This window comes from Talpa occidentalis, unplaced genomic scaffold, assembly GCF_014898055.3.
Source record: "Talpa occidentalis isolate TD23 unplaced genomic scaffold, MPIMG_talOcc4v2.1 talOcc4.14, whole genome shotgun sequence".
NCBI classification, from domain to species: domain Eukaryota; kingdom Metazoa; phylum Chordata; class Mammalia; order Eulipotyphla; family Talpidae; genus Talpa; species Talpa occidentalis.
This window is the reverse complement of record NW_023601433.1, coordinates 75,693,386-75,706,570: the sequence shown is the minus strand read 5'-3', so window position 1 is coordinate 75,706,570 and position 13,185 is coordinate 75,693,386. Positions and strand designations below refer to the sequence as shown.

Genomic DNA, 13,185 nt, shown 5'->3' with positions numbered 1-13,185 from the left:
TATACTAATTTTATACTTAAAATAATGATTAAGAAAATAAGTAACTAAATAAAATAATCATTTTATTTATTTATTTATTTATTTATTTTAAATAAATTTTATTTTTATATTCCCCATACAATTGCAATCCCCTTATTTTGACCCCAATCCCTCCCCTCCCCACTCCCCACCCTCCATGGAGTATCCCTGGTTCATAGTTTTTTTAAACAACACTCATTTTAGTTCATGGAAGTTCAAAAAAAGAGTAAAACTTCCCTTGAAACTCCAACTCACAGAGATTGTCCTGAGATTAATAGTTTGACAGATAACACATCCTTCTAGACAGTACTCTCTACAGATCACACACACACATCCCTCTTCTGAACAGGTGACACCACTTGCATAGGGACACAAGTGGCAGAGGAATTGGGATTGATGGCTCTGAATCAACCTGGCTTCCAGGCCTAGCTCGACCATTTTTCTAATCACTGGGCCTGGGAAAATGATTTTTCTTTGACCTTCAGCTTCCTCTTTAATGACAGTGTAATGATAGGACCTGTCTTTTAGAATTAAGGAGAAGAGTCAGTGAGACCCTGGGTCAGCTTAGCACCTACCTGGCGCAGCGTGGAGCTCATAGGTTGTAGCCATCGCTTTGATAGTAGTAGCCTTCCTCTTAAGGATGGGACAGAGCATGGACTTAGTCCTGAATGAAGTGCCTAGAGTTAATTCCAGACACAGCTAAGACGAAGATTCTTGACCACACAGGTCTTCCTCTAAACAGTATCACCCCTCGGGGTTCGCAGGGCCCTTTCCCCTCTTGCTTCTTTGCCCCTGTCTGGGATTCCTGTTCTATTCTCAGATGGGCCCAGTCCATGATGGGAGTGGGTGGGCATTGCCCCAGGTGCGTGTGCGGGGGTTCCTCCAGTACCTAGAACAGTTGTATCTTCCCAGCAGTCCCTAACTCCTAATAGGTACACTTGACCTTACTTCCAGGAACTGGACGTGTCCCCTGGGGACCCCAAGTGGCTGGACGTGATTGAGCGCGACCTGCATCGGCAATTCCCTTTCCATGAGATGTTTGTGTCCCGGGGGGGCCATGGGTGAGCAGGCTGGGCCTTATGGGCTGAAGGTGGCTCTAGGCCCTGTCCCTTAGGGGGCAGAGGAGATAAAATGAGTTTGTGAGTATCTCGGGGGCCTAGAAGCTGAGAGGTCCCAAGCCTGAATGTTAGAGTTTCCCTTCTTTGATTTGAGTCTAATGTAATGGGTCCTCTTAGTGTCTTCTCCTACCGGGGCAGGGGGCACCTTTCATATTTACTCCCCAGAGTGTTAGAGTCTGCCTGAAGCATGTTTTGGTGTGGAGAAAGAGGGTTAGAGAGAGTTGTGTGGGCAGAGGCTGTGTAGGAAGGGAGGGACACAGTGGCCCAGGAGACCAAGGCAGGTGCCAAGGACAGTCTGACTGAGGGGCCCTAGCTGGGGATTTATGGCCCCACACTCTAGTCCCTGACGCATCCTTACCTGTGTCTGGAATCCTGCTCTGGCTCTGCCCCCTACTTTGTCTTTGAGCCACTGGCTTCACCTATCAAGTCAGGGAGCCCCTCCCAGCCTCTCTCCTTTAATTATATGAAAGGCTATCCTCCAGTGGGAGACTGATCCCATCGTGACCACAGTCAGGCCACACCCCCTCTCCAAGGAAGTGCAGAGCCTGAGACAGGTCTGGTCTAGTGGGGCGCAGGTGAGGAGGGTAGTAGGTGGCAGTCACTTGTCATCTCTGCCCCACTTGGCCTCTCTACAGCCAGCAGGACCTATTCCGTGTACTGAAGGCCTACACGCTGTACCGACCTGAGGAGGGCTACTGCCAGGCCCAGGCACCCATTGCCGCCGTCCTGCTCATGCACATGCCTGCTGAGGTACCACCAAGCCCTGGGTAGGTACGCTGAGGGTAGGGAACACTCAGCAGAAGGCTTCAAATCTTTTTTTGCCCACAGCAAGCCTTCTGGTGCCTGGTGCAGATCTGTGAGAAGTACCTGCCTGGCTACTACAGTGAGAAATTGGTGAGTGCTTGCTTCAGGTTGGATGCCCTCTGTGGCCCCTCCATTACTTTTTTTCCATGCTACTCTTGGTGCACCCCGCCCCTCTTTGTTAAAATTTCCCCAGCCTTTTGTTGCTTGCCGGGGTCAGGTTTCCTGGGCTCCAGTGATGTGGGTTCTTCTCTCACTTCCTTCTTAGCCCCCAGCTGTCTGTCCCTCTCTGTGCGATCATAGTTCCTCCAGTAACCAATTCCTTTCTTTCTTTCTTTCTTTTTTTTTTTTTTTTTTTAATTTTTTAAAGAAGGCTGAGAAAGGCAGTCAGAGCAGTTCAAAGAGGACTCGGTAGATCTTTTTTTTTTTTTTTTAAAGTAATACATATTTTGGATTTATTTATTTATATACAAGAACCAGGGTACAAGCCAGAGGCGCGGGAGGGTGAGAGGATTCACCAGAGACAGAGCGGGGAGCAGAACAGGCAGACTGACTGAAATACACTGCTGAGGGGAGTGTGACAGGAGAGGTCTGCTGGGCCATGTGGGACTCTCCCTGGCTAGCTGGGAATTGAACTCGTGCTGCAGAGACTGCAGACAGCTTCACAGCGTGGCGCTCAACCCACTGCACCACCGGGGAGGCCCACAGTAACCAATTTCTTTCCAGCCTCCAACTTGGCGTAGGCTTAGACCTCTGCCCTCTTCCTCCTGATAACTCCTCCTTTACCTTAGCTTTCAGCCCTCAAGGGTCTTTCTGTTACCCTGATAGGCTGGACCTCTGGCTTTTACCTTCCCACAGTTCCTGCCTTGAACCTGGCACTTAGTCCCATACCTCCTCCCCTGGACTCTCTGGTCATGTCTAAGAGCCCCTGTTCACTATATACTCCACACGGGGGACCAGCTCTGTCTGGTTTGCTCATCGTTACCTCCCAGCACAAGGAGACTGCCGAATGATTAAATGCCTGCTCAGCACTGGGGGTCAGGGCATCATCCCTGTCCTGGTTGCTGTAGCCCTGTGGTCATGGACCCATGGCTTCACTGTGGCCCCAGGAGGCAATCCAGCTGGATGGGGAGATCCTCTTCTCACTGCTACAGAAGGTGTCGCCCGTGGCCCACAAGCACCTGAGCCGGCAGAAGATCGACCCGTTGCTCTACATGACAGAATGGTTCATGTGTGCCTTCGCCCGCACCCTGCCCTGGAGCTCTGTGCTGCGTGTCTGGGACATGTTCTTCTGTGAAGGTAGTGGGCTGGCGGCAGGGGAGCACCCCTGCACCCAGCCCAGCCCACAGGGGGCCTCTATTTCCAGAGAAACCTCCTTAAGGCCCCCTTGCACTCACTGCCCACCCCCCCCCCCCCCCCCGCAGGAGTCAAGATCATCTTCCGGGTGGGGCTGGTGCTGCTGAAACATGCACTGGGCTCCCCTGAGAAGCTCAAAGCCTGCCAGGGCCAGTACGAGACCATTGAGCGGCTGCGGAGCCTCAGCCCCAAGATCATGCAGGAGGCCTTCCTGGTCCAGGAGGTGCGGCCCACACCTTCCCCTGACCCCCAGGAGTGGGGGTGCTTCCTGGGAGCCCTTTAGAAAGCAGCACAGTAATCCGCTGCTCCTGCTGTGCCAGGCCTGCTGCTCAGCAACACACAACTGCGGGGAGATTCATCCTTCTGTCCAAGGGGGAAGCAGGGCCACAGAAAGGACTAGGTGTGCGTGAACATCTTGGTAATGAGAGGACCTGTAACATGCGGTCCCCTTTTCCTCTCTGGCATCACATCCATGACCTCGGCTTTATTTTCCCTTTTCTCTTTCTTTGTGGATTTTTGTCTCTCAGGGACTGTCAGGGGGTGAGTTAGGCAAGGGGACTCATGAGTTGTGGACAGCTTTCTCCTCTGAGGCAGTGCCTGGTGAGCCCAGCCACCAGGCACTCAGCTCTGAGACTTGAGACCACTGCAGGGACCAGACCCCCATCCTTCCTAGGGTCAGACTTTAATGGCCAGGTCTGTGGGATACCAAGGGAGAGCAGGGGCCCAGGCAGAAGGGAAACTTCTTCCTGGTGCCCACCTGCCTGTCACAACCCCCACAGGTGGTTGAGTTGCCAGTGACAGAGCGACAGATTGAGCGTGAACACCTCATCCAGCTGCGTCGCTGGAAGGAGACCCGTGGTGAGCTGCAGTGCCACTCCCCACCCAGGCTGCATGGTGCCAAGGCCATCCTGGAGGCAGAACCAGGCCCCCGACCCACCCTGCAACCATCAGCATCCATCCGCCTGCCCCCAGAAGCCTCCCTCCCTGGCTCCAAAGGCAACCCCAAGCTGCCCAAGCAGGTGCAGAAGGAGCAGCAGAAACAGAAGGCAGGTGGGCAGCTGGAAAAGCCCACATCCCCAGCTCCCCAAGACCCAGCCCACCATCGCTCCCATGAGAGCCTGACGTCGCAGGAGAGTGAAGACACCTACTTGTAACCCTGGCAGTTCAGGACTCTGGGGTGGGGTCTCCACACACCTGCACCGTTCACGGACTGACACTCCAGGACCTTCCCACCCTCTGAGAGCCCAGCCTCCTGGCCGCTGGGTGGCAGAGACTCTGGCTGGCCCAGCACAGATTCTGTCTGAGCCTCCTTATTTATTTTCTCTCCATAGTGGAGCTCAGGCTGGTCCGAATAAGGCAGGCAGAAGTGAAGGCCGATGGGCTGGACCTCACTTAGTCGCCTCCTTCTGGGGAGTTGCTCCCCAGGGCCAGGGCACTAACATGAGGAGAGAGGGTGGGGTGAAGGGTGGGGTGCTCTTTGTGTAAAATAGAAACATTGTTTTGTACAGAAATAAACAGGCTTGTATAGAGAACTGATCTGCTTCTAGAAACTAGAAGGAGCTGGGAAGGGGTGCCATGCCGGGTGCTCAGTGTCTCTTCTCCATGCCCTACAGAGCTCACCATCCTGGCTTCAGCCTAGTATAAGAGGTTCTCTGAGGAGTATCTTTGCCAGAGGAGAAGCCACGTCCAGGGCCAGCCCCTACTCCTGGCCCCCAATTTTCCTCACCTCACCCCCTCAGCCCCATGTCCACCATCTGCCACAGATAAGCAATACCGGGATGGGAGTCCAGTTTGGGGGCTGAGCTGGGCCTGCTCTCCAGGCCTTGATCCCTACCCATCCCTGAAGGAAAGGGCTTGTTAAGGAGATGCTTGCAGAGTCTCCCTTTTCCAAGGCCTGACCTGGATGCCACTTTGGATCCCGCTAAGCTTCTAAGTGCTCATACCAGGATGGGTGCTGGGGCCAGGTGGGAGGACCATGAACATCCTTACATGCTCAACCTGGGCCTCCATCAGAGGCAGAGGGGTTAGGGGAGATGGCTGGGTATCTGGTAAAAGGCTCCTGCCATTAACTGAGCACTTAGCATGTACTAGGCTGGACTGGTGGTCTCATGTACCTGATCAGGTAGGCTTTACTGTTATCCCCATTTTACAGATGAGGAAACAGAGGATCTGAGTGGGAAAGATGAAGTTGATCCAGATTTGCACCCGGAGCCCCTCAGCTACTTCTCCAGGGTGCCAGATGACCTGTTTCTGCCATTGAGGGCCTGGGCAGACGCTTATGGTCATAACCTGATGATTGGCGAGGGTGAGAACAGGGTGTCCCTGGGAAAGGCCCCTCCCCCCCCCCCCCCCCTCTGCTGAGGAAGCAGCTTTTCCAGTCAAACAATAGCACTGTTCCTGGCAGGCTATCAAACTTCACTGGGCTGTGGGGGAGGGGGTAGGAAAGGGAGGAATAGAGCCTCCCAGGGAGCTTTCAGGCATCCCAGGGCCTCGGCCTAGAACCTCTTGGCCTGGTACAGCTGGGGATACTGAGGCCTGGGGAGATCAAGGGTCACACAAGCTTATAGGGCAGGTCATCCACTTTCTGCCTCCCGTCCCCTCACCCCTGTGGCTTCCCACCTCATCTGTACCTGATAGCAATGAAGTGAGGGGCTAGCCTTTGAAGACATGGGCTCCCCCACCCACCCTGCAGGGTATGATAGGCCAGGATGTGGTGACTTCCCAGTGCTCCACTAGAGACCACTAGGCCAGAGGGTCAGGGAAGGAAAACTGTCCTGCTTTCATCTGTCCACAGTGGAGAATTCTGAGCAGGCTGCAGGCCTATGTAGGCCTACTGGATCCCCATCAGGCCTGAGGCCTGCTCTAACTTGCATGGTTCAGGGTCTCAGACCTGAAGCCTGAGGATGCTCTGGTCAGAGAAGCGCCACCCCCCAACCCCCACCCCTAAGCATGCTTGACCCTAGATGTAGAATGCCTGCTTAACCTTGGGGGGGTCTTGGACCCGAGGAGGCCTGAACAGAACCCATTTCTAACCTCAAAATGAGTGTAAACTGGCCCTAACAAGCCTCAGATCTGGGCCGTTTGCCAGTTCAGGGGGCCTCTCTTAACCGTTTAAACGTGCTCTGAGCAACTGCGACCTGCTGCAGGTTTGGGCAGGGCCAAATTCTCAGTACCCAGTGAGCCCCAGATGCTTGGGCCTGTATGCCCCAAAGTCTGAGCCTTGGTCATTCCTGGTTCAAGCACTTACGGGGGTGGTGGCTGGGGGCCACCCCACCCAGGCCAGGCTTCACCCTGTCAAGCAATTTGCTGGGTTCATAAAGCAAGGGGGTTTGTACCGATCCTGGGCAGCCCCTGCTGGGGGACAAGCACTTTTCTCCCCACCACCCCAGTCAGCTCTGGTGGTCCTACCCCTCGCAGAGCATGGAGCGGAAGGAGGGAGAAGGGCCTGGGGCAATGTGTTGAAAGCACTAACGGGGTCCCCCAGTCTGCACAGTGGACCCTTAGCCCTTCGGGCACCAGGTGCCCCGATTGCCCAGCGGCCCTTCCAACCTTCAATGCCCGCAAGCAAACACCCCACGCGGGAGGTGGAAGGACAAACACCAGCTCTGGCCTCCCGCACGCGGCCGACGCCCTACGGAAAGGGCGGAGCCCGGGGAGGGGGCGCGGCAAGGGCGGGACCTGGAGGACTCCGGCGGTGCCGTGAATGGGCGAAGCGGGAGCCCCGCCAGGGGGGCGGAGCCAGCGGGGCGGAGCGCGGCGGCTGGGAAGGAGCGTGCACCGCTTCGGTGCCGGGAGGAGGCGCGGCCGCCCTGGAGAGGCCCCGCCGGGCGGGGCCGCCAGGGAGCGGGACTCGGCGCGGGACGGGGCGGGTCCGCGGCGCAGCGGGCGGCGTGGGCCCGGCGGCGCCGCGTCCCCTTTAAGCCCCGGCCCCGCCCCGCCGCCCCGCCCCCGGCGGCCTGGGTCTGGCAGGCGAGGGTCGGGCGGGCTCGCCGCGATGGAGCTGCACATCCTCGAGCACCGGGTGCGGGTGCTGAGTCTCGCCCGCCCCGGTCTCTGGCTCTACACCCACCCGCTCATCAAGCTGCTCTTCCTGCCCCGCCGCAGCCGGTGCGCGCTCGGGTTCGGGGGCGCGGGCGGGGGTGGGCGCCGCCGAGGCTCCGGGTCAGGGTCGGGGGACGGGGATCCGCGCGGGGCGGCCGGGCGGGCGGGCCCTCCCTCTCCGCCCCCCCCCGGGCCCGGGCCTGCCCTCCCCGGGGCCGCCGCCGGTCCGGCCCCGCGCCCCCTCCCAGGGCCACTCGGGCACCGCGCCCGCCGGGCCGGCAGTCCTCGGCTCCGGGTGGGCTCGGGCGCGGCCATGGCGGCCCGGGTGGAGGGCGCTGCCTTCACGCGCCCCCGCCGGAGGCTGGCGCCGGGGGCTCAGGGTTAACGCCCCTGGGCCTGTTGCCCAGGTGAGCCTCTCCTCCCTCCCGGAATGGAGGGGCGGGGGGCTCCGGCGGAGGTGAGCAGGCGGAGCACGGTCCGCGGCTCGGAGATGGGCCCGCACGCCACTGCCCTGCGGGGAAAACTGAGGCTTGGGGTGGGGGGGCTGGAAGGCGCCCGGCAGGGGGTCTTTCCGGGCGAAAGGAGCGAAGCCCACCCGCCCCCTCCGCCCTGCCCAGGCTGAAGATGCCCCCACCCCACCCAGGTGCAAGTTCTTCAGCCTGACGGAGACCCCCGAGGATTACACGCTCATGGTGGACGAGGAGGGCTTCAAAGGTGGGGGCTGGGCTGAGGAGGGGGTGTAGGGGGAGGTTTGCCACGCTCTCCTCTTGGGGGTTCTTGCTAGGTGCGGCGGAGACCACGGCCCCGGGAGCTCCGGCCTTGCAGGCAGATGGAGCGGGGCTGGAACTCGGCGCTCGGCTGCTGGCTGTGTGCCCTCGAGCCAGTCACTTCCCCCCTCTGAGCAGTTTGTTTCCCCTTATGTGAAATGGGTACAGCTGATGGTTCTGAGCTAATAGGATCCCATGAGCCCTTCGTCAACAGGGCTACGTGCGAACAGCGCTTAGCAGCCTTAGGCCACCCGCAGGGCCTCAGTCAAGGGCACGAATCAGGGGTTGCTATGGCTGTTAGAACCCCCTGGCCACTCTTTCCCCCGGACTACTCTTGCTGCTGAGGGCAACCCCCTCTGCAGCTGGCCTGGGAACTCCAGGAGTCTGAGGGTTGGAGAAAGAATGCAGAAGCAGGCAGCCAGCCCAGGGCAGGGTTCTTGGGGGCCTCTTGGCTATGCTTGAGCAATCAGCAGCTACCCCAGCCCTGGCCTGTGCTCCGGACTAGATGCCAGTCTGGTCCCTGGAAATGACATCTGGCTCCTATTCCTGACAGCCTGACCCATCCACACAGGCCTAGAATCTCAGGGCAGCCAACTGGAGCTTGGCCCACCCCCAACTTGCTGCTCCAGTCAGGCCTTAGTTTCCCTGTTTGTACTGCAGGAAGGTCTGGGTTGGTTAAGGGGGAAGGGCATCCCCCAGCCAACCTGATCTGTTAGCGCCCCCTGCTGTTACTTCCTTGTGTAAAGCCGCTGGTAACTGAACACTGTCAAGAGGCGCTTGCTGTCATTCCTTTTGACAGTTGAGGAATCAGATTCCAAGTAGTTAAATCCCTTGCCCCAGGTCAACAGCAAATAATGGCAAAGCTGGGTTTGGCAAAGATTCTGTTTGAATATTGAACTTCGATCTTAACTGGTAGGTTTCAATCCTTCAAAGACTAATGCCTAAAGCACTTTCTAGTCCTTGCATACACACAGGTCTTGGGAGCAGAACTTGGGGGAAGGAGACAGCCTCAGACCTGCCTTTACCTTGGAAGAGCCCTCCAAGGCACAGACAGGGAAACTGAGGGCCAGGGACCAGGCCTCCAGTCCCTGACTGGGCATGTGCTCCCCGCCCACAGAGCTGCCCCCATCAGAATTCCTGCAAGTGGCCGAAGCCACGTGGCTGGTGCTGAACGTGTCGTCCCACAGTGGGGCAGTGGTGCAGGCTGCTGGGGTCACCAAGATCGCTCGCTCAGTCATCACACCACTGGCCGAGCACCATGTATCTGTGCTGATGCTGTCCACTTACCAGACAGACTTCATCCTGGTGAGTGTCCCACAGGCACCAGTGCAGGGTAGGGTGGGCCCGGGGCCCTGGAGACTCATATGATGTGTCATCTCCCTGTGGTGCAGGTGCGGGAGCAGGACCTGTCTGTGGTGATCCACACTCTGGCCCAGGAGTTCCACATTTACCGAGAGGTGGGCGGGGAGCCTGTGCCTGTTGCCAGGGATGATTCCAGCAATGGCTTTCCCCGGACCCAGCATGGTGAGGGCCTCTCACATCCCTCTGGCATCCAAACCTGGGTAGAGGCTCCTCCTCCCACAGGGGCCTTCCCTTGTACTGGCGGGCCTGTGGGTGTGAGGAGACTCGCTGATCGCTCATACAGGATGGTGTGGGAAGCGAGGTGGGAGGTGGGTTTCCGGGAAGCTTGACTCTACCCAGCCCAGGCCTTGCCCTCACCAGCCACCAGGGGTCGCTCCAGCCCATGAGCACACTTGACTGTCTTAGCCTGGTTCTTCCTCAGTAGGGCCCAGCCCCACTGTGCATCCCATCCAGAGCCCACAGAACCGATTCTGTGTTCTCACACTGGACCCTGAGACCCTGCCAGCCATTGCCACTACCCTCATCGATGTCCTCTTCTATTCGCACAGGTGGGCTTTGTTCTTCGTCTCTTTGTCCTCCTGTCATTGCTCCCTGTGCTCCTGTCCTATCATCTCCTGTCCATCTCTTGGTTCTGCAGCTGTGCTCTGTTCTGTGGCCCATGTGCCCTTCACTGACGTTGGGGGACCAGGGTGATCCACGTGGACACTCCCTCAGCCCTCCGGAGGCAGCGACTGAAGTCCCCTCCTGTGGTGTTGGGCAGAGCCGTGCTCTGGTCAGGCTCTCCAGCCCTCGGGTTCTGTGTCTTCACAGCCAGGGCTCATCGTCCTTCCCCACCCCACCAATATCGTTAGGAGATCAAGGTCCTTGGACAGGGAAGGAAGGACCCAGCCCAGAGATAGGGGGACCTGCCCAGGGCTCCCCATGCCAACCCCTTCCCAGGCTCCTAGAGGCTTGCTGGGAAGAGATGGAATTGGCAGGGTGTGTGGCAGCGCCCCTGAGCCTTCTGTTCCTTCCCAGTGCACCCAAGGAGGCAGCCCCTGGCAGTCCCGGATCCAGCTCCATCACATTCTTTGCCTTTTCCCTCATTGAGGGCTACATCTCCATCGTCATGGACGCTGAGACACAAAAAAAGTATGTGCCCCTGACACTGGGTGAGCCGTAGACCCCAAGCCAGCCCCGGGGAGGGAGCGTCAGACTCTGAGGCCACCTGGTTCACCTGCCCCACGGGCTCACCATGGGGCAGAGAGGGGATGTGAGTGCCCTGCCCACTGCCCCACTGCCCGCTGCTTCCCCAGGTTCCCCAGTGACCTCCTACTGACCAGCTCCTCCGGGGAGCTATGGAGGATGGTGCGCATCGGTGGACAGCCCCTGGGCTTTGGTGAGGGCTGCTACTTGTGTGCTGGGGGCTTGGGGAGGGCCTCCTGGGGGACCAGGGTGATCCACATGGACCCTTCCTCAACCCTCAGATGAATGTGGGATTGTGGCCCAGATTGCTGGCCCTCTGGCTGCGGCGGACATTTCTGCTTACTACATCAGCACCTTCAACTTTGACCACGCCTTGGTGAGCACCATGGACTGGGTGGGGGCTTCTGCAGGGAACTGAGGCCCAGGAAGTTGGGGGGGACAGGAAGTAGTCCCCGTTGGGTTAGACATTGGGGACCCCTGACCAGCTTCAACCCTGACCCCTCCTCTGCCCGCCTGCCGCAGGTGCCCGAGGATGGTATCAGCAGCGTCATTGAGGTGCTCCAGCGACGGCAGGAAGGCCTGGGCCCCTGAAGCCCACGGAGAATGTCAGCTCTCCCCTTTGCCCCGAGGCTTCCAGAGACTTCTCTAAGCTATTTCCTCAAGCTCTGGGATGAAGCCCCCTACTCCGTCTCCTGTTCCTGCCAGGGGACCTCTTGTTCTGCTCTGTGTATAAGCTGTGTGCAGGCACCGGCTGTCATGTGGACATGCGTGTCTGCCCAGGCAGGGGAACATGGTGCTCGGGCTTCCTGCCAGGAAGCCCCCAACCCATCACTCCCTGCACGGCCTGGGCGTTTGCACATTCCCTGCCCAAGGTCGGAGCAACCCCTCCCCCCCACCCCCCAGCATCCTGGGCCAGCTGCCTTCTGGACAGGCCCAGATCTCCGTTCTGCCTCTGGCTGGGGTGCCTTTCCTGGCCAGGTGGGTTCTGACAGTGCCTTCCCCCCGGGGCCTCCAAGAAGAATGTTTCTACATCTCTCCCTTTTTTATTGACTTATTAAAGAGCTTGTAGTGATGGGGCTGGACTGTGGTACCTGGGGATTGTCTGTGCCTTGGCTACGACTGCTCTGCTGCTCCTCAGGACCCCTCTGTCTGATGTTCTGGGTTCTCCCTGTCTCGCTGGCTTGAGGCTGGGGTATTACCTCACTCAGTTCTTACTTCAGGGAAACTGCCACTGTTGACCATGCGAGGAATTAAAACTTTGAGAATTGAAGTGACTTAGCCAAGGTCATGTGATTCTCATCTCGGTCTTCCTGGCTCTGAAGCCCATGATCATCTTCATTCCTTACTGTTTCCAGAATGGCCCAGAAGATTCTCAATATGGAGACTTCCAGACCCTCCTGCCTGGGGGTCCCCGGGCCTTCCCGGCCACCTGAGGTCTGGCTAACTTGTTTCAAAATCCCCTCTAGGAGGGCCCCAAAGTCGCTCTCCTCTAGGCTATCCCTGCTTTCCGTTGGACCACACCTTCATTCTGGCTGTCCCTCAGGGGAGTCCCTGCTGCTCTGCTCGATCAGCCCAGGTCTTGCCACCAGGACGCTCCTGAGCAGAGGTAGGAGAAGCAGCAGAGTGGAGACCCGGGAGTCTGTTCACTGGGCTTCTCCTGGCCAGGAGAATAGGACGCGTCTGGAAGCCTCATGGGGCCCTTTGTGCCCTTCATGGCTGCTCGCCTGGACTAGAGGCTCAGCACATCGGGGCCTGGTTTTTCCTGTTATGGAGGGGCTGCCTCCCCACTCCATGAGCCTGGGATTCCGCTGAGGCCCGATGGTGCCCCACAGATGCGCCAAGAAGGTTATCAGGTGCCCTCAGCCCAGACACGCCCTCACTCAGGAAGAGAAGAAGGGTGTGACTTCGGCGTACTCAGCGGTCGAGGTGCCTCCCCAGAAAAGTCAGAACAAGGGCCAGGCATCTGGCAGTGCGCCCACCCTGCCCCTGGGAACCTGAGGGCGTCAGATCAGAGGAACAGAGAGCGATGCCCGGCTTGGTGAGTGAGCAGTTGGGGACCCTGGGCCAGTCCCTTCCCCTTGGCCTCAGTTTCCCCGTGTGCATGGAGACCTAGACGCCAGCTCCTTCAGGACCCTGTGCCTTGGCCCTGGCAGGGGCCATTTCTTTAGTAGTTTGTCTTACAAGGGGGAGTCCTGGCTCCTGTGCCTGGAGGACCTCCTCTCAGCCCTGACTTGAGACATGTCCTAGGCTTGAGGTGAGGACTCTAGAACCCAAATTATTGGGGTGTCTGACCTGCAGCCAGAGAGCTTCTGGGGTTGGTGTGGGGGGAGGTTTCTGTCCACCTGCGTGTGACTCACTGCCTGATTTGGGTGTTTCTGTCACCCTGACTCCAAGTGCCCTACCTGTTCCCTCAAACCAGGTCCTGACCTGGCATTGGGTCTTTCTTGGGGCTGTCCTAGGATTGGCCTGGGTGGGGGGCTGCAGGCTCACCCCCGTGAGCTAGCCTGCCTCAGACCCAGGCCTCGAGGCCAGCATGA

At 58.5% G+C, this 13,185-nt stretch overlaps 2 protein-coding genes across 3 annotated transcripts in view; both read left to right on the top strand.

The window, feature by feature from the left end:
• Positions 1 to 4,831, top strand: part of TBC1D10A (TBC1 domain family member 10A) — a 29,542-nt gene extending 24,711 nt beyond the window's left edge. The window contains 6 exon segments of the mRNA XM_037510870.2: positions 973 to 1,079; positions 1,772 to 1,886; positions 1,965 to 2,030; positions 3,047 to 3,236; positions 3,362 to 3,516; positions 4,073 to 4,831. Of these exon segments, the coding sequence (XP_037366767.1) occupies positions 973 to 1,079; positions 1,772 to 1,886; positions 1,965 to 2,030; positions 3,047 to 3,236; positions 3,362 to 3,516; positions 4,073 to 4,447 (1,008 nt within the window). The 3' untranslated portion in view covers positions 4,448 to 4,831.
• Positions 4,832 to 7,252: 2,421 nt separating this feature from the next.
• CASTOR1 (cytosolic arginine sensor for mTORC1 subunit 1) lies at positions 7,253 to 12,999 on the top strand. Of its 2 annotated transcripts, none has more exons than XM_037510872.1 (9): positions 7,253 to 7,400; positions 7,978 to 8,048; positions 9,219 to 9,406; positions 9,493 to 9,625; positions 9,888 to 10,011; positions 10,481 to 10,594; positions 10,759 to 10,841; positions 10,930 to 11,024; positions 11,171 to 12,999. In XM_037510872.1, the coding sequence occupies exons 1-9, from the start codon at positions 7,288 to 7,290 to the stop codon at positions 11,237 to 11,239; spliced, it is 990 nt and encodes a 329-aa protein (XP_037366769.1). In that variant the 5' UTR covers positions 7,253 to 7,287; the 3' UTR covers positions 11,240 to 12,999. The 2 variants fall into 2 exon arrangements, with proteins under 2 accessions (XP_037366769.1, XP_037366768.1); XM_037510871.1 differs by having other exon boundaries at positions 7,255 to 7,400; positions 9,885 to 10,011.
• The last annotated feature ends 186 nt before the right edge of the window (positions 13,000 to 13,185 follow it).

Excerpts from the sequence above, each read along its gene's own strand:
- CASTOR1 (XM_037510871.1), top strand. The coding sequence starts at position 7,288 with ATGGAGCTGCACATCCTCGAGCACCGGGTGCGGGTGCTGAGTCTCGCC. Across the intron at positions 7,401-7,977 it reads TTCCTGCCCCGCCGCAGCCG|GTGCAAGTTCTTCAGCCTGA; the intron begins GTGCGCGCTCGG and ends CACCCCACCCAG. Across the intron at positions 10,595-10,758 it reads GACGCTGAGACACAAAAAAA|GTTCCCCAGTGACCTCCTAC; the intron begins GTATGTGCCCCT and ends CTGCTTCCCCAG.